The sequence below is a fragment of the Micropterus dolomieu genome, linkage group LG04 (assembly GCF_021292245.1).
Source record: "Micropterus dolomieu isolate WLL.071019.BEF.003 ecotype Adirondacks linkage group LG04, ASM2129224v1, whole genome shotgun sequence".
In the NCBI taxonomy this organism is placed as follows: domain Eukaryota; kingdom Metazoa; phylum Chordata; class Actinopteri; order Centrarchiformes; family Centrarchidae; genus Micropterus; species Micropterus dolomieu.
Window position 1 is genome coordinate 9,504,491 of NC_060153.1, and position 22,430 is coordinate 9,526,920.

General features: G+C 41.7%; 3 protein-coding genes across 13 annotated transcripts in view; 1 reads left to right on the forward strand and 2 right to left on the reverse strand.

Annotated features, from left to right (window-relative positions):
- The window catches only part of gstcd (glutathione S-transferase, C-terminal domain containing), a 55,042-nt gene extending 52,145 nt beyond the window's left edge, over positions 1-2,897 (reverse strand). For 3 of the 4 annotated variants that reach the window (XR_006824769.1, XR_006824768.1, XM_046047179.1), the window contains exons 1-3: positions 2,587-2,896; positions 2,017-2,450; positions 651-1,109 (exon numbers count right to left, since the gene is read on the reverse strand). Coding sequence is in view for 2 of the 4 variants with exons in the window: in XM_046047179.1 (XP_045903135.1) it covers positions 651-1,109; positions 2,017-2,433 (876 nt within the window). In the remaining 2 variants the exon portion in view is untranslated. Of the gene's footprint in view, positions 1-650; positions 1,110-2,016 lie in introns of all 4 variants that reach the window. The other variant, XM_046047180.1, reaches the window with a different exon arrangement.
- On the forward strand, positions 2,119-9,684 carry ints12 (integrator complex subunit 12). 6 transcript variants are annotated; one of them, XM_046047186.1, is made up of 7 exons: positions 2,119-2,263; positions 3,541-3,704; positions 3,842-4,000; positions 4,632-4,813; positions 4,992-5,151; positions 5,284-5,427; positions 8,743-9,684. In XM_046047186.1, exons 2-7 carry the CDS (start codon positions 3,549-3,551, stop codon positions 9,307-9,309), a joined length of 1,368 nt encoding a protein of 455 aa, XP_045903142.1. In that variant the 5' UTR covers positions 2,119-2,263; positions 3,541-3,548; the 3' UTR covers positions 9,310-9,684. The 6 variants fall into 6 exon arrangements, with proteins under 6 accessions (XP_045903142.1, XP_045903140.1, XP_045903139.1 ...); XM_046047184.1 differs by having other exon boundaries at positions 2,141-2,273; XM_046047183.1 differs by having other exon boundaries at positions 2,153-2,344.
- On the reverse strand, positions 9,633-21,988 carry arhgef38 (Rho guanine nucleotide exchange factor (GEF) 38). 3 transcript variants are annotated; one of them, XM_046047175.1, is made up of 14 exons: positions 21,689-21,988; positions 17,174-17,358; positions 16,629-16,746; positions 16,381-16,528; positions 16,246-16,263; positions 15,912-16,111; positions 15,661-15,794; positions 15,239-15,343; positions 14,998-15,117; positions 13,804-14,172; positions 13,590-13,727; positions 12,902-13,103; positions 11,295-11,578; positions 9,633-10,317 (listed from the first exon to the last, which is right to left on the reverse strand). In XM_046047175.1, exons 1-14 carry the CDS (start codon positions 21,903-21,905, stop codon positions 10,135-10,137), a joined length of 2,421 nt encoding a protein of 806 aa, XP_045903131.1. In that variant the 5' UTR covers positions 21,906-21,988; the 3' UTR covers positions 9,633-10,134. The 3 variants fall into 3 exon arrangements, with proteins under 3 accessions (XP_045903131.1, XP_045903133.1, XP_045903134.1); XM_046047177.1 differs by lacking the exons at positions 16,381-16,528; positions 16,629-16,746; positions 17,174-17,358; positions 21,689-21,988 and having other exon boundaries at positions 15,912-16,059; XM_046047178.1 differs by lacking the exons at positions 9,633-10,317; positions 11,295-11,578; positions 12,902-13,103; ... (5 more) ...; positions 15,912-16,111; positions 16,246-16,263 and having other exon boundaries at positions 16,377-16,528.
- Between the last annotated feature and the right edge of the window lie 442 nt (positions 21,989-22,430).

Consider the following 22,430-nt stretch of genomic DNA (forward strand, 5'->3'; position numbering starts at 1 on the left):
AAGTCATTGAAATGCATTTCAACCTGCTGCATTTGAATAGAAATCCTCCCATACACTCTTATCACTCTTTGCCAGGTGGCTCTAGACCACCTTTGAGAGCAAAACCTGTGCCAAGTCTGATGCAGCGAGTCTTCTTAACTCAAGTTTCTGCCTGGATGGGTCTGAAAGGAGCTGGGTGTACCGGTGGTTCACCCTGACCAGAATGTCAAAACCATACGTCATGCATAATTTGACAAGTCATCATAATGACGACATTAAAAAGCCTGTAAATATATACGTAAAGGATGGTTCTGTAGCCTGAATGGCACCATCTATATGAGGTGACATCGGACCTAAGTCATGTGTGTTACCGTTTATGTTGAGAGACAAAGCCTTGCATGGCTGCACTTAATTGCTCACAATGCGGCACAATAATCTGTATTTTTCTTACTTTCAATGCACTGCCACGCTGTGAGCTTTACAAAATTTACTGTATACGGCTTATACAGGAAATATAGGCAGTGATAATAGAATTAAATGAGCATTTTGATGTGCATTCATGGAGCCAAATTAGGCGATAACCTAACGCAATAATAAGAGCAGGATCCTTTGCCACAAGTGTTCATTACTGAAAACACTCAAACATAAATCATAAGCTCCAGGGCCCTTACCAAGTACTGATAGATGCACGGCAGCAGCACCACATCAGTCAGAGTGAAGTATAGTCCCTCAGCAAACACATGCTCAAGCAGAGGCAGGTCTGTGGTCTTCACTTTCCTGATCTCAGAGTTCTCTCTGGTGGTCAAAGTTGGAACTGAATCCACAGACAGCTTGGCCAGAGCCGCCCTGAGCTCAAGTCCGTCACACACCTGAGGTGCCTGTCCAGGTGCGGACTCAGAATCTGGGTTCCCTCGGCCTTTGGGGGACTCATTCTTTTCATTCTGTCTCTGCTCTTGGAGTTTCTGTCTCCGTATTTTGTCATCATTGTGGACTTTGACAGGCTCTGCTAGCCTTTGCTCCAGGGTGAGGATAGAGAGGGGCAGCTGCTGATATTGATTTGAGGGATTTTTGAGGTGTTCTTCAATAGCAGAGGGGATGCCAATTTCACACAGTCTGGTCCACTTGCTCACCTGAGAGTGAGGAAAGAAAAGATGTTTGAGGTCAAATACAGCACTGTCTTTAAAAGCACTCAGAACTGAATAACAATGGTTAACTGTTCATTTGTTCATTGTGATATGTTAAGCTGCAAATTCCATATACCCTGTAAAGGTTTGTAAATTTACTAATAATCTCCTAGGAAGTTATGTAATTTGGTACCCAATGTTAGGAATAACTGAGACAAAGTTGTGAGGCAATTGTTTTGAGTACTGTTCGATGTTCTATTGAAACACAACTAAATATGAATTCATTCATTTATTATTATTATTATAAATGGTGAATTGCATGGTTGCCTGTAGACAAGTTTTACATGTTTGCATGTTCAGCTGACCTGCTGTGCTCCGACTAAAAGACCAGGTTAACTAGCAATTAATTAGAATCAATTATGAATTATTATTTCTCTGATTATTAAATTCCAGTCCTTTTCAGAAACATTCAGATGAATTTACAGTGTATCAGCTTCTTTCTAGGAAATTATGGAACCTTAATTTTAGTTACTGCATACTGCATAACAATGTGATTGGCTGACACTAACACAATTTGACATTATTCCACTATGTATGCTAAATCAGTATAGATAGTATCCTATCACATCTTGGACACTGTCTTTGGACGAGAAACATGTTCATGCATACTGTACTGTAAATCAATAGGTTTACAATCTGGATTCACAGCAGTGATGCTGTTATGATACTGACTCCAGTTAAAGGGTCAAAACTCATGAGACAATGCCACAAGACGAAATGCATAGGTCTCACAATAAACTTGGTCTTGATACTGCCAGTGTTGTTGAAGTTTCGACACTCTAAAGCGGTCTTCTCCATGCACTTCTTTTCTTCTTTGTACTTTGGTCATGCGTGCCCCCTGCTTGCCACTAACCTCAGCACAGGCCTTCAGACAGGTCTTCTTGAAACCTAGCAGTGCCAACACATCATTCCTAGAAGGGTCCGCCTCTAAGGTCTTGCTGATGATGTGTCTCAGGACCACCGCCAGCCCTGCCCTGCAGAGCTTCCCAGTCTCATCCAGAGCAGCAGGGAGACGGCAGCCCCTCACCAAGTGGGGCAGATCTTCCAACTGAATGTCAGACACATCCAGAGACCCTGCTAGCTGGCTCTTCAGTGAATGGGTGCTGGCAGGTTTAGTGAACACCAGAAAAACTTTGAAAGACGTGCACTCGCAGTAGGACAGCAGAAACAGGGCGATGGAGGTGTGCACCGGAAGACGCGGCTCCTCGTTTGGGGAACACACTTCTAGATAGAGGGAGGGATGCTGTTGCTTTGCCTCTGTGTGCGTCATATTAAATAGTAACGTTACTGTGGAGTAAAACAAAGGGACGTTAACAAGCTATGGAAATGTGTCCAGGTGTCTTATCAAGTATGGCAGCAAGAACGTGATATCTGAAATACCATTTCGGATCCGGCGCATAAAATGACGTTAATAAATACTCACAACAGCGTTAGTAATGTGGACATATACACCGGTAATTTCAGTACAACCACGTTGTTATGGTACACGCTTCCTCACGCTGTGCTGCTTCTTCTTTCCGTGTGCTAAAGCTAGGCTAGTTCCACAGCGCCATCAGCTGTCTGCTGTCGAAACTTACGAATCAATACCAATGCACATTTATATTAAACTTCTACATTAACCAAATACTTATACGTGACGCATATAATTATATAAGAAATGCAGAGCGTAAAGTTCTGTAATATCTTTGAAAAAGAAAAAAAAATAGTTTCCACAAAAGGTTCCGCGCGTGTAGTTTCTGGACACATTTGACCGTTGCACGTATTGTAAAACGAAGGGAAAGCGTCCGCCCCGGCTGTCTGCTTCTTTTGTAGGAAGTGTTGTTCAGACGTTAGTTGTTCATCTAAACGAAAACACCAGTGTAAGGGGCAGTCTTTCAGCAGAAGCAGAGTGTGAGGTAATGTTAGACATCTGAAAATAATAATCTGTGAATTTGGTGTTGTAACATTAACTGACAGCTGTCGGGGAAGGTAACTTTAGCTACGGTGTACGGCTATCACAGTGCTCTGAGTTTCTGGTCCGGACTAAACCTTACAGAGCACCAAATTAACTCAACGTTAGCGTACGCATTTCTTTATATAAAAACCCCAGCAGACGGAATCCGGACATTTGGGGCTCAACCCATATGCGTAGGTCAGTGATGACCATCCCAACTACAAAAATAAAATTCCCACTAGGAAATAAAATCTAATTTTAGGGCACGTTGATGTCAAACTACGCATCGGAGTGAACGCTTTATAGTGTCTTGCCCTCCCTTCAGGGGGTTTGCTTTCGCCTGTTTGTTTCTGTTTCTGCTTTGACTTAACTTGACCGTAGCAGTGGTATTTGATGAAGTTGTAACCAAAGCCTGAAAAGCTCACATTATTTCATGATTCACAGTTTAAGCCATGGCTGGACCTGTCAGTCTGGAGTTGGATCCCATCTTCCTGAAGGGACTGAGTTACCTGCACTCCAAGAGTAAAGACTCAGCTGAGAAACTCAAAGCTTTACTAGATGAGTCGCTTTCAAGAGGAAGTGACTCATCCTACCGTTCATTACAAAAAGTAAGGAGTTCTTAACATAATACAGCCTGAGTCTATATATTTACACTGTACCATGTTATTGTTCTCTTTAGTTGCATTGGTATATAATAACAACTAAATGCTATATATTCTGTATTACTGTATCATTGTATCCTCAGGATATAGAGGTGTCCAAAGGGTCTGTGTCAAAACTGAGCCTAAGTAAACAGGACTCCAAGTCCTCCTCAAGTTCCTCATCCTCCAGCAGCAGCAGTGGCAGTAGCAAATCCAGCTCGGAAAAGAGCAAGAAAGAGGGAGAGAAGAGACTCTCTGAGAAGGTATGGGACACATTTTCAATCAGAATAAATTTAGTCTCATGCTCAAAAAGATCTTAAAGCAGAACTCTGACCATTTTTGACACTCTTACCGTACATGCAAAGTTGAGTCAATTATCCAATATCTTCCTATAGGAAATAAATTACCCTCCAAAATAAAACCATATTTTTGAGGCTACCTTAACCATTCATTTGTTTTTTCTTTTGTCAGCTATGTTCCAGTCCTGTTCATCTGCCTGTGAACACACGTTCCTTTGTGAAGTAGCACAGGATAAATTGTGAAAGTCATGATCAAAAGTAAAACTACATGTGTGTATATCTTAGACTGTTGCAACATTTTGGATTGATAGCCTGGACGGCTGAAAGAAAAATGCTAGGCTTTTATATGTTTTGCTTTTCAAGTTTCTTTTAAACCTACAGCATGCATTCTCAGGCAAGAAAGCCTAAGCAGACCCCAGTTCAGGTCAGAATTGAGTCCAGAGTCTTCCTTTTTTAAAGGGCAACACATGCATCCCTCCATATAGGACAGTATAATGAATAAGGTGGCTACAGTTTGACAGCGTTGGTCCTTATGGCAATACATCATCATCCCACATTGTCTAAACGTACCTCTTTCTTTCTTACTGACAAACAGGTCAGGGTTGACTTGGGTGAGGTGGACCCTCCGAAAAAGCCTCGTTTGGATAAACAGGAGAATCGTTCTTCACCAATTACCGTTCAGACGAGCAAAGATCTTCTGCCAAACATAAATGACTATGATGAGACCAATGCTGATGACTTTGCCATGGAAATGGGCCTGGCTTGTGTGGTCTGCAGGTACATCTGAATTATTAGCAAATACAATAAATGTAGTTTTTCTCATCTCAATAGTCCAGGATTTTTGTTTGCATTCCACTGTCATTATTAATATTAATTCTACTTAATCATTGAGCATGGAAAGGGTTTTTACCATTATAATGTTGACATTGCTGTTGTGTGTTTTTCTTTGTCTAAGACAAATGACAGTGTCCATGGGAAACCAGTTGGTTGAGTGCCAGGAGTGCCATAATCTCTACCACCAGGACTGTCACAAGCCCCAAGTGACAGACAAAGAAGTAAATGATCCACGGCTTGTGTGGTATTGTGCGCGTTGCACCAGGCAAATGAAACGTATGGTGAGGAAAATAAATTATATTCCAGCGTTTGTTTGTTTTTTGTGCGTCATCTTTGAGTATGTGACTGATCAGTGTTATAGTTTCTTTATTAATATTGTTTCTGTCTAAAACGATATTTGTTTGAACCACTAGGCCCAGAAACCTCCACAGAAGCCATCCCCAGCATCTGCATCATCTGCGCCTGTTGTAAAAGACACACTGGTGAAAAAGGCAGAGCTTAAAGCCAAGCCTGACACAGCCAGCACCTTCCAAGCCTTCAAAAGAACAGAAGTGAAGGTATGTGTTTACTAATTACGGCTGTGTGCCAGGTATCATTTATAGGGGGAGTTGATTTCCCAAATAGCTCAATCCTAAAGAAGCGTTTTTCCAACCTTTTTTTAATCCACAATAATATGTGCTCCTGTGTCAAACTGAAGTCAAGCATAAACCAGGATTCTGTGTCCCTGAATTATTACTGGTAGCATGTGAGCGTGCCTCTAAAGCCTAGTTCACACTATTGTAAGCCCATCGGGCTGTGATCGGGGGTAAATGTTCGATCGATCGGCTACCGCCAGTCGTTATGTGTGAACTACTCAATGACGCATCAAAACGGTTCCCCGACACATTTCTGACACATCTCAGATGCCAGCCAGATATCTAGCATGCCAAATATCTGGAGGAGTCGGCCGACTTGATATCCACATCCAGCCAATGAGAGCAGGCAGCTACTTTTTCACCGCAAAACACTTTTTACTCACCTCCAGCTCTCTCTGTAGCACAGACAATCCCTGCTACTTGCGTGTGCTAATCCATTCGTTCACCCATATTGTTTGTATGTATAATTGCTAGCTTCATAATAACAAACAACAGCTGTTTCATGTGTAGGTTCGCATCATTTCCCGTTTCACATTTCACATGTTTTCTTGACAAAACGTAGTTTGGAGACCTGCGTCGGGTGACAGAGCAGCTGTCAGCTTGTGTAGTGTGTGACCCTATGTCGCCGATCAGTCACGTAGTGTGAACACCACAATGACATCAAGATCCTGGTCACAAGACAGTTGTGTAGTGTGAACAGCAGGGCGATTTGCAGATGCTGAAAGTCATGTAGTCTGCCTTAAAAGGCAGTCTACCTCAATCCCTGCAGAGGAAAGTGAGCAGAAAGATTTACTTTTAAGGATCACTCCACGAACACTTGCTGCTTAGATAGGTTCCAGTACGGTATTATTTCTCCAGATGGAATGGGTTTAAAACTTTTCAGAGTACTTTTACTTATTGGAGTTCACCGTAAAGTCATTTTAACAGCAAACATGTTGCCTCGTAGTCGTGATTTTGATTATGTTAATTCAAGTCAGAGCGGGAGTGCCTCCCCCCCCTTTTTTTTCCCTCTCAGTTTTCAGTAAAAGAATTGCTCAAGTAAGCAAGTTGAGGCATTGTCTAGCTTACAGGTTCATCTGCTGATTGACATATCTTAATAAATATGTATTTGCTCTACTGCACAGTGATCTGAAGATATGTATAAAGGATGAGGCTGGTGTTATTGTTATTGTAACAGTCCCAACAGCCCGCCTCTCAATACTTTCTGACTTCCCTACCTTGTCTTTGGCACTGTGTGAAAACAGGTCAGAAATATATAGTTACATTTTTATAAAAAGATTTAGTGATTTCCTAAAAATTGCAAAGTAATATAGCTTTTTAGCAGACATTACTCAAACAGGAGTAAATGGTACATTTTGGGGATTAATTTTCAGTGGATTAATACACTTATGGTCTTGTAATGAGTCATTTTTGGCCTCTACTAAGTAGTGATATCTGCTGGATCGGACTGTGCTACACTCTCATAGTGTGTTATCCACTGGGATTTATGTGTTTCTTTTGTTGTTTAATGGCATATTCACAAGCTAATGGTGCTTTCAGACCAAAAGCGAAGCGAGCGTTTGGGGCGGTTAGTTTACATACAAATTCAATGCAAAGACGCATAGAGCCGCGATTTCCTGTTGGGCGGCGCAAAGGGGGCGGGGCCGGCGAATATTTTCAACGAGAAAGTCGCATGAAGCTGAGTCACGATAGCCTATCAGTGTTGAGATTGTCCGTACGTCATCGACGGCTTCAGAGTCGTGTGGAGAGGGCCAAGCAGAGCGGGGGATAGAAAATCTGCTGGCCGGCTGAGAGCTGCTAAACTTGGGGGAGAGGAGCAGGGAGCAGCGCTGCAACCTTTGGACAAATAAACACCCGTAGTCGGACTGGAAGGCTCTAACAACTACGCCGTTTACTTGTGGGAGGAGCTCGGAGTAAACTGCTTTTATTAAATTGGCTTTTTACTTTAGTTTTTGGGATTACAACGTTGATTTATCTTCACTGGAGCTTCTCAGCAGCTTGCTTCCGTGCACATCCGGTTCCAGTGGTGTTGTTAGCGTTGTTAGCTCTGTCGGACTACGACTTCATAGTTATATAAAAACTGGACATTACTTGGAGAGAAGAAAGCGAGGAGGTTGAGCTACCTGGTGAGTTCAGAAAACATGTGTCTGTAACTTTATTCCAGCTATCATTGTACTTTACTGTGACCAAGTTAGCATAGAAAAGCCCTGATCGATCCAAACCCCATTGACAGACCTGACAAAGTATGAATTCATATGTTTAACAAATCTGCATCATGTTGTAGTTATTTCGGCATCAGTTTAATCCGTCTATTGCTATTTAATCACAGCAAAATATTTACTTTAGGTTCATACAGCTGTAGTAATGGCGACTTGTGTTTATTCACGTTTTCGCGTTAAAATTGCCTTCTCGCGTTGTGTGTGAACACTCACGCGAGGAAAGCGCCGAGAGGAGAAAATTCGTGGTTGGTTTGAATGCGGCACATTTTGTTTGAAAGCATAAAGGTTGAGTCCCTTTTTATGGTGGTTATAGAAGAGGCGGGTATACCGAAGCAAAATTATTACGTCAATGAAATCAGGTAATGCACTGAAGGTTCCACAAATGTGATATGCATCTAAAGTTGGATTAACCCTCATACCTTTAAGTGGTAAATTAGTTTCAGATAATAAGAAAAACTTATCTTATTTTTGAAATGATCAAATATAACCAGAACTCCAGAGATACTGGTGTATAAGTTAGGTATTTTTAGCTATTTAACCTACTGTAGAGTTGTCACAATGATCGATATCGCTTGGTTTGTTAGTGCTCTTGGATGTTGTCGTTATGGTTTTTGGAGACACCTGAGGCAAAGTCTGAACGACCATCGTTGGCTTTCTCACATTAGGCCAAATGGGAATGTTTGTTTAGTTTCCTGGGAAGGGGAGTATATTTTTTACGTTTTGTGTGAAGGGAGTCTTGTGGCTTTAATGAGAGTGACATAGCGATTGCGATAAAACAGTCTTACTCTTTTAAAAAAAAAGGCATCTCTTTAGGAATCCTTTTCATAATGTTGTCAGAAACTTGTGATAACGGTCTGAGCCTGTCAGTGGCGTTTGTTCCAGTTAGTCACAGACACGCAAACGCAATGGGACAATAGGGTCCAGGTTGCAAAATACAGAATTTACCCTTTAAGGTCTTAAAACTTTAAAATTTGTTATTACGATATGACAATGAAACGTTAACTGTTAATCATTTCAGGCATCCACATCAACATCAGCCAATCCCACCACCAGCAGCTCCTCCTCCTCAGGCAGTGGTCTTACAGGCTGGGCTGCATTTGGCGCCAAGACGAACCCATCTCTTCCTACCAGCTCAAAACTAGGTTCTTCAGGCCCAAGTGGGAGCCACAAGACCTTGACAACTCCCTCTGGCCAGAAACCTGTCGGGCTGTCTGGGCTAGCAGGAGCCAAGTCAGGACTTGCAGGTGCAAAGATACCTGGGAACGGCAATGGAAACGGCTCTAGCCAGGTGCCTCTGAAACCTCCTCCACCCCTGACTCTGGGTAAGCAGCCACTGAACCGTTCGTCAAGCGGCGAAAGCCAGGGGAAAGGGTCTGCCTCCTCAGGGGCCGGTTCCCCCAGCGGCTCCCTGGTGAGTGCAGGAGGGAACGGAGGCAGTAATGGAGGAGGGAACGGGAACAATGGGAATGGGTCAAAGGCTGCATCAGGGGACAAAGCACCAACATCCCAAGAGTCCCAGCTTAACGCCATGAAACGGTTACAGCTGGTGAAGAAGAAAGCAGCACAGAAGAAACTGAAGAAATGAGTAGAGGTAGAGAGAACAAACCAAGAGGGAGGTGTGAGGGAGTAGAAAGTAAACGCCTGGAATTAGTGCCAGAGCAATATGTTTGTTATACAAGAGAATCTGTACATGAGTAACACCATCCAGTCAAGTACTTGAATCTTACTTTGTGTAAATGCTGCTGGAGTCTGTATGCCTCGTTCTGTCCTAAGAAACCTAACCATTGACAGTGACTCTCACTCTTTATCAACAAACATCATTAAATCTCCTCTTGTAAATTGGCAGTAGCATCAACTTTGTGCCATGTGGTGTCCTTGATTGTGAATCATTATATTCTGCAGGACGAATTGAGAATGGCTCATGTTTAATCGTGACATCATTATTAAAATATAAAGGTCATAGTCATGTCTTCATTTCACATTCACATAAAACATATTCTTCATTAATCATTTCACATATAACATTTACTTCATCTGTGAATTAGTTCACATATAATTTATATAAAATTTACTTCCTGAATAAATCACTTCATTATCAATATAAAGTCAACAACACTGAAGTACAAAAAGTGCTCAGCACAGTGCCCTGCTTCTCCTACCATCATTTATATGCATCACAGATTCCTGGCCAAGTCCCATTGGTGAGCTCTCTTGTTATGATCTTCTGAAGGCAAAGTAACATCGTTCAACGTCAACACTTGTGGTACGAGACATATGATAACAACAAATGATACCTAGTGCAATTCTGACTTTCACAAAGCCATGACATGTTTTACAGTCAGGACTACTTCAGTTAAAATGTCACGGTTTGGTTTTCCAGAAATCCTATGCATAAATATAGGGCCTCTATTTATGCATAGGACATCCTGCCAAGGTAGTTGGCAGGGACATATCCCCTCTGTCCATTAGCTTCAGCTAACCACCAGTCTGTATTGCCTCCCAGGTCACAGAACTGGAGGATGCGCACATGCTGGTACTCCTGCAAGGTCAGCTCCTGGTCACAGCGCGCTTGAAATGCATACACAGCATAGAACTGTGGAAGGAGACACAAGTCAGATCAGGGACAACATTATTCTAATGTTTGTGGACATTTTGACAGCAGGGTTTTTTGTTTGTTTGTTTTTGGTGGAGGGGGAGTCAATAAACCTAAAGACACTTTAGAGCAGATGACAAAATAAAATTTAAAAAAAGCTAAATAGAAAGTCTTAATTTGCACTGACATGAAATAATATCCAAGTGTATCCTCCTGTTATGGCCACAAGGTGGTACTGTTTATTAGCTTTACTCTGTGACAGATTGTTACCACCAGCCTTAATTTTCATTGGTTAAAATCTACTGACCCCTGTCAACATTTTATATTTTAAGACCAATAACTGTGTCATGTTATGATTAAGATCAGAGGCATACAAGGACGACAAAGTCCAGGAGTGTTGAATCCAGAGTGGTGGCCTCATCATGAAATCTCATTCACCCCATTTTATTTCAGTGCCAGCTAGAAAGAAACACTGTAAAGCTACCGAGTGAATGCCGCAGCACTGGCAGAATATCTGCTCATCCAGTCTTATTAAACGGCACACCTCAGTTTGAGTGACCCTCTGTAATAAGAACCCTTATGTATTTCAGGTGGAGTCTCATATGTGAAGAGGCTCTTATGGGCTGTTAGAAACCCAGTTAAAGTTGGCTTACTGGGCCTTTACTGCAATTATGATGTTTATGTGGTGTGTGGTTTGCTGTGTGTCAGTTTTGTGCCTTTATTTTTTTTCTAAATTCCTGATGGTGCTTGGTCCATTTAAAAGTGTTTGTATGTACACACACTCTTGCACATGCTGGCATAGTCTTTCTGCTGCAAAAACTTTCAAAGGACATTGATCTTCTTGACCTTGAGAACAGTCTCAAGGTGAAGACCAAACTGACCTCGGCAAGTTGTTTTACCTGTCTTCCCAGCCCTTAACACTGCGGTATCCTTATAAAAACACCTGTATGCATCACCAGTTCTGAAAATCATCACACCTGCTGAGCCTCCTTGTCCAGTGTGTCCTCCAGGTCTTCAGGGATCTCTGGCTCTCTCTGTAGTCCAGAGAGGGTGGAGCTGCTGTCAGTTGTGTTGAGATTGAAGCTGCGCAGGCTGCTGCTGCCACTGCCTGACACAAACAGGCTGAGGTCGTCAAAGTCTTCCACCATGGCAGGCGGCTGCTGCTGTTGTTGCTGCTCTTTGACTATCTGGCCTGCCCGCTGGGAGTCCCTCAGAGGGTTGTACTGCTTCAGGAATGTGGAGTAGACGTAGCCCTGTTTACCTAACAGTGGCACAAAGGGACAGTTTGTCAGGATGCCTGACCTCTGAGTGAGTTTAATTACAAAATAATATAAATAGTAATACTGACTTTCTTCTAGTGACATTAACAGTGTCCCAGTTATTCTGGATAATCCACAGAGCAGCCTGTCAACCTTTTTTATACAAACTATTTCTTCAGTAGAATTGTTCTCAAGTGTTCTCAGTGACGTCTGTGGATTATCCTATAGTAACTAGGGAGTCTTGAATGTGTTTTTTCAAATTATTAAGGCACTGTAATCAAAATTCCATTCACATCCTATTTGGAAGGAGACAAATCTCAGAGGTGGACAACAAAACCTGGGCAAATAAAACCCCAATCTATCTCTGTGGCTAGATGCAGTGATAAGATAATTTTATTTGGGTTACCTGACTTTTTAAATGTCTAACAGCAAAGTAATTACAGGACAATCTATACATAATAAGACATTTTCTTTTGTTAATCAAAAAACTGCCTCATGAAAATAAATTTGCATAATTTCTGGAGGATTAAATGTGTGTTTAATATGTGGGACTCCACGTCATAAACTAAGGTTGTAAGCATAAGCTAGACTCGCATACTCAGTCCTAAATCGCTTACACAACAATCCATCCATGAGTGAACTGAAGAATGTGTAAATATGAGGCAAGCATATTCATAGTGTTGATATCAACAGAAGAATGAACAACAACATCCTGGGAATGCTTGTAATCCCGGAGGAAAAGAGAAGTCTGTGAAGAATGTTCTTCATACCAAGAAACATACACACACTTTTTTTTCCTAGAGCTCATAAAAAAAGAACTTGTTATTGCCGAGTATAGAGAGGCGCGCAAGCAGCATCTCTCTGTCCTTGTTTCCGAATACCCATAGGGAGAGGCTTTGTACTCTAAGTAACACTGCTTACAACGTGCAGCGGTTTGTTCCAAACAAGACATTGGGATCTCAGGTGCCTCTGCAAGACGTAGAGGGGAGATGGAGACATGCTATGGAGTTGGCCCTGTTGTGAGGCAACCATCTCCAGAGGATGTACCGGCAACCATGACATCACAGGAGCCCCCGAGGCTGATTCTTGTGTGATGACTTGTCTGTGTCAGAAAGTAAAGTTTGGTGTGTCTACACAGCCTCAGTCATCTAATCGATGCAGGTGTGTTCACAGAGGAATGCGTATTTAAGGAGACGTATACCGACCATACCTGCAGATCTAGTGTGATAACTTTATTCACCTTGTATGTCTTAGAATGCGCCAAGAGCTACAGTCTCTGCCCTGAAGGTCTTTGTCCTTATGCACACACACATACACCCACTTGCCTCCGGTGTGAACCAGCCAGCGGCTGCTGCTGCCTAATGGGTCAGTGTCCTCCAGCAGGGCCACCAGCTCTCCCTCCAGCAGGCTGAGGTCCTGGTCCTGGCAGCCATTACACTTCCTCTTCAGCTGATACAGACGGCTAGGTGGGTGTTCTGCTAGCAGCCTGGTGCGCTCTTCGTCAGTTTGATGCTGCACCTCCGGAATCTGGAGGACAGCACAGCACAAAGGAGTGTTGGTGTATTTATTTGAAGTGGGTCTGGTGTGTGGGCACATGTTGGTGATCACTAAGCTCCTGGGGGAAAGAGTTTCAAATAGATCCATCACATGTCCAAGCACACTCTCATATATGTACAGGTGTGTATGCATGTGTACACCTACACACATGTACATACAGAGTCTCAGGGGATTGATTGAAGTGCCCCAGGTAATCACAGCCTAAAGCTGTTCTCTGTGTCTGCCTTTGATAAGACTTATAGCTGCTCATTTATGGCTTGGAATTGGTTCAAGACATTTTGAAAGTCTCGGAGGAACATGTGGGACTTGTGTTTTGACCTGGAGTCAATGAGATGTTTACAGACGCTTACACAAGTGAGGATGGATCTAAATAGTGCCATTTGAGGGCTATAATGCACTTTTTAGTCTCTAGATGTGTACCTAATAATCTATTCTAGATTATTTCCTCTTTCTTACCGCTATTTTCTTGTCACGTTGTCTCTCGAAGCTGACCTTTCGCTCCATTAACTTCTGTGCGTTATCCTTGACAAAAGTCAAATTGTTCAGCTCATCCATGATGCTGTTCTGCACTTCAGCAATGTTTGACAATGGAGCCTGAAACGACAAACATAGAACATTTTAGTTTCAGTAAATTGTGTCTAATAATTTGATTTATGTGTGGAATCCTTACTGGTATCTGCTGTATGGACGGAGAACAACGTAGTATTTTATCCATCATCCCTCTGAGCAGGGCCACTAGATAAAGCACACAGTTGGTCAGGATAGTATAGGCAGCCATGTTGTACCTCTGCAACTCCTCCACTAGCAAGGCGTTGAGAGCTTCATAGTCCCGCCTGGCGTGACCAGACGGGTCTTCTGACACCAGCGAAGGAGAAGAAGAAGTGGTGGATGATGAGGATGAAGAAGAAGAGGAGCGCTCCAGGCGGCTGCAGTAATCCAGCAATTTGTCATAACGCTTCTGGATGAGCTTCTGTGGCGCTGTGAACATGCCTTGCAGGGAGGAGAGTGGGGCGAGGACCAAGCGCTCCATACTGTTTTTCTGGAGGAAGAAGTCAAAGAGGTGGCAGAAGATGAATAGAGATATCCAGTATCAGTCTACACATTTTAGGTACTCTATTATGAATTCTTCACATGTAAACAGGTAGTATTAGTGTGCTTTTGTATGCAGCAGTGTTTCTAATTTGTAACAGTTTTCTCCAAGGGGAAACAGCAAAGGATGCCTCTACATTAATCTTGAATACAGAACAATAACAGATCTGCATGCAGACAAATGAGAGGTATTGTTTAGCTTACAATAAGACTTTAATAGACATAAGAGACTTCATCTATTATAGTGTGGAGCATACAATATGTAGCACGATACATAAATAACTGTTTCTTTGGTGAAAATGTTCTGTTTCCTGAAAGCTTACAGCTGGCATGTTTTGATTATAGCGCAATCTGTCTGTTGCTTTTCTTCTTAGAGTACACATACGGTTGCTTCTGCACTTATTTTGTAAATTTCATTACAGATGTTGGTTTGAGGCACTGCTGCAGTGAAGAGCTGTTACAGAAAGAAACTTTTTTAAAGGTGTAGTTATCTCAGAACTGGCAACACTGCAATCTACAGAGAGAAGGGAAGGTGGCAGTGTTACAGAAGGATTTAGCAGGAAGGTTAGAGGCATGGAGGAAAAGGATTAATATAATGGACAGCTGTGGGCAAAGTGACAAATGACGCACAGTTGGAGGGTGAATGGGAGGTCATGTAGGAACAGGACAGCAAAGCAAGGACAGACAGAAATACAGAAGATTCAGCGAGGACAGGGAAGAGAGAAAAGCTGAACAGTAAAGTAAATTAAGAACTAATCTATAAAAGAAACCATACAAAGTGCTTATAGGGGTCATTTCCATTGTTGTGCGATGAGCCGTTTTTGCCATTTTTGTTTGGATCCTTGACGATGTTCTCCATGTCCTGGACATTCTGAACAGCTACAGACACCATCTCCTGCAGAAAAGACATCAAGAAATCAAAGAAGGAAAGTTGACAAAGTATTATATATATAGTAGTGTATAGTATACAACCATTAAAACTAATTTTGTAGTAGGAAACAAGAATGTGTACCCACCTCAATGTGCTGCAGGTAACATTGAACATTCTTGACCAGCTGCCTCACTGCCTTCTCCAAACTCCTGAACAACTTCTCCTCTCTGTCGAATACTTCATCTCTCACCTGCGGAAAGAAGAGCTTAAATATATTGCCAAAATACTAATGCTGTAAACTCCTTTACGTTACTCTAACTATATAATATATTTCTACACTTCTGTATGTATGTATGTTTCTACACTAATATGTTTCACACTCTACACCTCTACACCACTAACTGCATAAAAGTTGCAATTTGTATATCAATTTGACATTATCTTTTGGCAAAAAACTGTTGATTCCACAAGCCTCATAACCCTCATTCCGTGTGCTCCGTTTTTATTACAGTTACAGTGAGAGTGGAATTTTGTGTGTTGTGTTTGTTTTTGTCCACCATGTTTTACCTGGGATTCAACTCCAGTGAGGATCTTGAGATAGCCAGCAAACCTGTCTCCTTTCTTGCGGATAGAGTGGATGTTGAACTTGTGTAGTTTGCCCCTCAGTGTGCCTTCATCTTCCAACCTCTTATACTTCATAACTGAGAATGAACAGGACAGCATGGGAGATAATTCACAATGAGCCTGCTTTGTGCTCACAGTTCACAGACATCAATGATAATATACCCGTACATATGCCTGTATAAATGAAATCTCACCTATATCCTTGCGTCTTTTGAACTCATTGATGTTTACGTTGATGATCTTGGCAGCAGTGAATGCCTCCTGCAGTGGCCGATAGTCAGGGTGGTCTTCAGGTGTGGCCTGCCACAGCTCTCTGAGCAGCAACGGGTACTTCATGATCCTCTGCACAGGTTTAATGAGCAGCGAACCCATGTTCAGTAAGTTGGGTTTCCCTCTGTGCAGATGAGTAGATCATACAGTAAACAATGATCAACATGAACTGTTATGACCTACAGATATTCAGAAAAGAAAATATAAAAAAATATACATATGACAGTATATTTAATATGGAATCAAAAGGGTGCTTACTCTTGGTCATAAATTTTCCTGTAATTACAAAGACAAAGAAACACAGTCACTTCCAAGATTATACACAGTAAATTATAATGCTTTGAATATCAGGGAAGTTATAAGGTATGACTAATTTGGAAAAAAAAAACTTACTTTAGAGCTAATACACATGTGTTGAAATGTTGTTTTATTTCTTCTTCTTTCTCATAGGATTTGAGTGCCATGTTGGCGTCATCATGATGGTAACAGTAAACCTTATATACATCTTCTAAAGCTGCCTTCGCCTGGATGAATACTTCTCCTTCGAATAGAAATAGTACATTAGATCCTTTGTTCAACATAAACCACAGCAGTAAAAGTCAACACATAATGAAATCAGGCGAGAGTCATTGTGGCATTACCTATGACAACTGCTTCTAGATCAGGGTCAGCCATGGCCTCATACATTCTGTGAAGAAGTGTTGCAGATACCTCACACAGTATCTCCATGTTGGTGAACAACCTGTCTACATCCACAACCTGACAGAGGATAGGGAAACTATAGTATAAAATGATGGATTTCAATGCAAAAGAATATCAAAAATGCTCATAGTACACAATAAACCAGAATCTTTTTTCACTGTGTAAATAAGCAGGCATTTATTCACTCACCTGTTGATTAATCTGAATAGTCCAATGTTGATTCCTGATTATCTGTTGTAAAAATCTCTAAAGTTTAAACTGATTCACACAATGTGTGAATCAGCGTAGTGTTATGGCTGGTGTTAATGTTAGAAATAAGGTCAGGTTAGGCTAACATTAAAGTAATAGCTGTAGTAGTTTTGTTTTAATAAAATGGTACCATTTGAAAATATGACTGACTTCCTTTGTTGCATGTGTAGACACTGGTGGGGTTAAAAACACTAGCCTGCAAGATACTTCATCGGGGATCCTGAAAAGCATCTACCTGCAAATTCCGTAGAGGCTGGACCACCTCTCTGATGCACAGCTCCAGGTCTGTGAGGTAGTCTTTTTCAGTCTGCACAAGCTCCTGAATGACCTTTGCCCTGCGATTCATCTTCCTCAACCGGACCTCCTCTGGGTCCATTGCTGGAGAGGGGGGTGTGGACAGGTCATGTGGTGTCATTTTCTCTGAGAAAAGATCGAAGTATGAAATTATTATAAAATAAGTTTAGGTGTAATTTTTTCCCACCTACTTTTACGCGGCCAGTCACAGTATCTGGCCTAATGAGTCATACAGGTCACATAAGGGCATAGAAAACAGATTATTTGAGTGTGCCTACATTTGCTGTAAATCTGCAATTTACCCCCCAAAAATTACCTTTTTGCCAGCATTTCAAGTAATCAATGGCACATTTTCTAAAATGCTGGTAAACATTGTGGCCCTGTGGGCTGTGCATGGTTGGAAAAACCTATATCTCCTCTAACATACACGCTTGAAGCCCTAGCAGCGATTTAGATCACCGTATTTCACGGTGATCTAATTATTTTGACTCGAGCGCCAAAAGGCCTCACTTAACATGCCAGTCAGGCTCACTTCTCTTTTTTTATTGCTCTGCTGCCTAATCAGTCTGTGGCTGCTCTCTGCTTTGCATGGCATGCAGGAGTGTCTGTTCAGGGAAGAGGGATGCTTCCTTGCTGCCTAATCAACGCTACACACCACTTCCTTCTCTGGAGGGGGCGATGGAGAGAGAGAGAGTGAGAGAGATGGAGGGAGTGAGACAGAAGGCTGCGAGGCCCGTGTCAGGTTACAGAACTAATCGTGCCGCTGATGTAATGCTACATCGTGCTCAGGCATTTCATCTGCTCAGACTGGGAGTGTGTTGGGGGGGGGGGCTCTCAATGATAAATGTACATCCAAGTGCGTAGCACAAAATTCTGTATCCCAGTATACAGGCACACACCTGCAAGAACACACACACACTGACACTGATTCACATAGCAATACATGCACATACAACTAAATGTATTGCCCCAGCTTGCTCATTTTGCACACACACGCACAAAAAGATAAAAATGTGTATGTACACAATATTACCACAACCTTCATTACAGTATATTTAGTTGCACCCAAGGCATCATTTGCAAAATTAATACTTTATGTATTAGCAATCCAGTCACACCTTTTATATTTACACCTGGTATTTGTTTGTGCACATTACTTTATAGGGTTTGGACCGGATCTCATATTGTGCACATGAAGCAAAGGATGTAATAAAGTGAGAAAGTTACACTGTCAAAGAAAACAAGTAGGGCAGGTGTATGGACATTGTTCTTTGTTCTCTATTTCCTTATCATGACATTTTGGAGGCCACAGGAAGGACAAGTTGCAGATGATGTGAATGCCACTACAGTGTTGTCCATAAAGGAAAGGTACAGTAACTAGTAGCTGCCTTTTGGTGAAACTGAGTAGAATGGGCCATGTGTTTCTGCCCAGTGGGCAGAACTTTCTCATGAATGCGAACACTGCACAGATTGTGTTCACACGTGGCTGACTCTGGCAGAGATCTGATCACATTCTGCTTGCAACACTGCATGCAGTTACACTTTTCTTCACCCGCAGAGGTGAATCATCGCCACTCTGAAAATCTTGACGGATAATCTCAACAAAAACTGAGGATTGTGAACTTCACAAAGGTAATATTAATTTTAAGGACTATTGTGTTCAATTGAACAGGTGTTCCCAACCCCCCAACCTGCCACCCTTCTTGAATCAGATCCCCTTTTAATACCTGGTTTAAATGTAGTCCCCTTTTGTACAGTAACTGTGTTTCAGTTGAAGCCGCTACACCCTCCTCCCCACTTTTGTTTTCATCTTGTCTGAATGACAAGAATAGCAATGCAATGGTGAAATTCATAAAGAAGAAGATTACTTCTGAATTCAGTTTCTTTGGCTCTTACCTTATAAGTAAAACATATTTAGTAAACTCAGTGTGTACAGCTCATCATTAAACCAAAACTGCAGTCATATGCCTTTTCCTTCAGCAGTTGTTAATTAACTCATCAATGCCTGATAGTACTTCGAGAAACAGACATGGTTATCCACTGTATGAGTCTAATGAAGCTAAATAAAAACCCCTGCTAAATATATTTCCATCATTTTACTGTGGAATAACATTTTTCATTATAGGAGCATCAGAGAAACAGTGGAAATGTTATGTATCACGCTCATGTTTCAACGCTATCATTAAGTGTCATGTGTCTATGTGGGCTTTTTAGTGTGAAAAGAGACCCAAGAATCACTGAAAACCTCCACCCGTGAGAAAAGTCCCCTTTGATGAGAGATCAGATGTGGTATTTGGAGGCTCGTTGGACAGAAGCCTGTTCTATTTTTAATCTGGTTTCAGCTCTTTTCGTACATCAACACCTTTTACTCCAATCTTTTGTTGCCACTGTTCAAATTCATAACAGGAGAAATGACAAAGATTCTCTTAGAAGGACTTTGAATTCTGTGTGAAAGTTGTGCCATTCAAAACAAACCTTGAAAAGATTCCTCCCCACTTACACATTCACAATGTTACAAAAAATCCAATGTATTATAAGCCTATGACGACTCAGCAGCAGATGTCAAACTGTGCTGACTTATCCTTTTGCCAGCATTATGTTTGGTGAGGTATGGTTGCCGGCACAGGAGCTCCCATGAAAGTGGATACAGGGCTTTTCACTACACAGTGCATTGAAAGGGTTCGAGCAGACAGCCCCAGAACAGAATACAAGGCATGTTGTATCATGTATCAACATCAAGAAAAATTGAACGTTAGACTTTGTGACACAGAAAAGTGCAGAATGGGATTTTATCACTGGGAATACTGAGAACATACTTTGGATAAATTGTTGAATAAAGTCTGAAAATGGCTATTAAATATAGTTGCGTAAAGGATTTTGTTTCACTGAAAGGATATTTATCTTAATAAGTAGTATTAAGTAAGTGTTACCATTGTCTAATTTTTAAAAAATCCCACAAATTGTTCAATGCCAAAAAAGTCTCTAGGTCACACACACTCACGCACAGAGTGTGAAAGACTTCAGTCCTCAAACAATATAAACCCACATCAAAATAACCTGTTAAATGCATGCTTTGTGGATAAATACAAAGGAATATTTGGTTTATTGGTGCCCCTTTGTGTGAGTTTTGTGCTGGCAAATCATTCTCAGAACTCTTACATTTAGTTACTGTAAATAATTAGACATATTTATGTCACGTTACCATGGTTCTGTGACTCGACCAACCTGTCTGACAAGCAGCTGAGAACGGACTGTCAAGCAGCAGCTCACATGTTTCCTCTTTTGGTGAAGTCATTGTTCTGTCAATATTTGCAATGGTAATGCCACTGTAAATATGTAATACTGCTTTTCAGGTGTGAGGATAATGTTAAAAAGGGTGTGTGAATGGTTTACCGAAAAAACCCCAGTGTTCTTTGACAACCCTGCCTGCTGTGATGGTAGGTTGGTCAAGAAAACATAAAGTACAAAGAGTAGAGAGTGTCTCTGTTTAAGTAAACAGAACAGCTGCTGATAAGGCAAGTGTGTGTGTGTGCGTGTGTGTGTGTGTTATCAGTACAACACCTAATGAAAAGCTGGTTATACTTAAAATTTAGGTGTCACTAGTCATTTTGGCATGTGATGTTACTTGTTCACAGGAAAGGAAGCCCATTGAACAAGTGGCACAGGAAAGCCAACATACTTTGGCTAATCTTAAATAGTAACCCCCCCCGTCGACACAGTGATGTCAATCATTTTGCCTGAAGTGCAGCATTCCCAGTCAATGATTGCACTCCAAGGACAGGTGAAGCCAGTTTTTCTAAAATGTGGATGCGAGTCTGTAAAAAGACTATGTCAGCAGATGAGGCAACATACAACTGGATTAATCATTGTTTTTTTTATCACAACTCTCCTTTTCAGCGAGTTATTACTTTCCGGGTCAAACACATAACAAGTTTTGCATGTTACGATCAGTGTAAACCAAACTGTAAGACCAAATGTCTTACGTCTCTTGAAACGTTTTTGTTAAACTTGAAAAATAATCTGAAAATCCTTCTTCCCACTTCATTGGTGTATCATTCTTGTTTACTTGCTGGCCTGGAACACTTTTAAAGCCACTCCTCTGTGCCTGAGTTTGGAGCACAGTTTGCATATGTGGCTTCATCCCTGTGGGAGTATCTCCTGCTCAACACATAGTAACACAACAGGTGCCCAGTACCCAGAGCTAGAGCAGTGCACAGTGTGTGTGTGTGTGTGTGTGTGTGTGTGTGTGTTTGTTGAAGATTTGCCCTCAAGCCATTTAAGCTACTCTTACAGTCCATCTATAGTGGATCTATTCACCTAAAAGTTCTCCTGGTCAGTGTGTCACCAACTACTTTGAGATGTAAAGACTTGAGAGCCTTTCAGACTAAATTTTGGTTCACGTATGTATAGATTGTTGCCATAGTTTTGACCTCTGGGGAGGTCATAGCTGGTGTACCTTTAAGTTTGGCGCTGTATTCTGTCTTGTCTGACTGACTCCTCCTCACGAGCGTTCCCAGGTTGATGTCACCTTTGGCCGAGTCATCAGCCACAATAGTGTCCGTCCTTCTCCTCTCCAGATAACGCAGAAACACAGGCCGGTTCCTCCTCTTTATCACTTTCTCCTTCTCTTTTTCCTTCTCCTTCTCACTCCCGCAGGCCTCGCTGGGATCCATGGCGTGGCCGTAGGCTCCCTATGTGCTTTCAGACCAGTCAAGGGGAAAAAGAAGAGAAGAGAGAGAAACAGACAGAGAGCCTGGGAAGTGCAACAGGTGTAATGCTCACTGTGCACTGACTGCCAGCTCTGCACAGGTAATCTAGCTCCTCCTCTTGTTTACCTGTCATGAGAGCTATGTGGCCACACCTCTCTACTGCTGTGCAATGCCTCTTCCCTTTAGACCTTTATGTTCATCCAGGGAGAGAAAGTGTTGAGATGCATTCTCCCTCAAAGGCTTGAGGACAAAGTAATAGCCACTAGCTAAAGTCTTGTTTTTGCTCTTACTAAAACTAAATGTCCTCAAAATATTGAAAAGGACATATTTATATAAATCACACTTTTTTTCTTCAATTGAGAGAGCTAATAAATAATTGAAACGAATGAAAGAAAATCAACATGCACTACTACCACAGCAGCTGCATTGTACTAATATGCTAAAAGTTTCATGTCACAATTCTACTTTAGCAAAAGTGCAAAGAGTGTT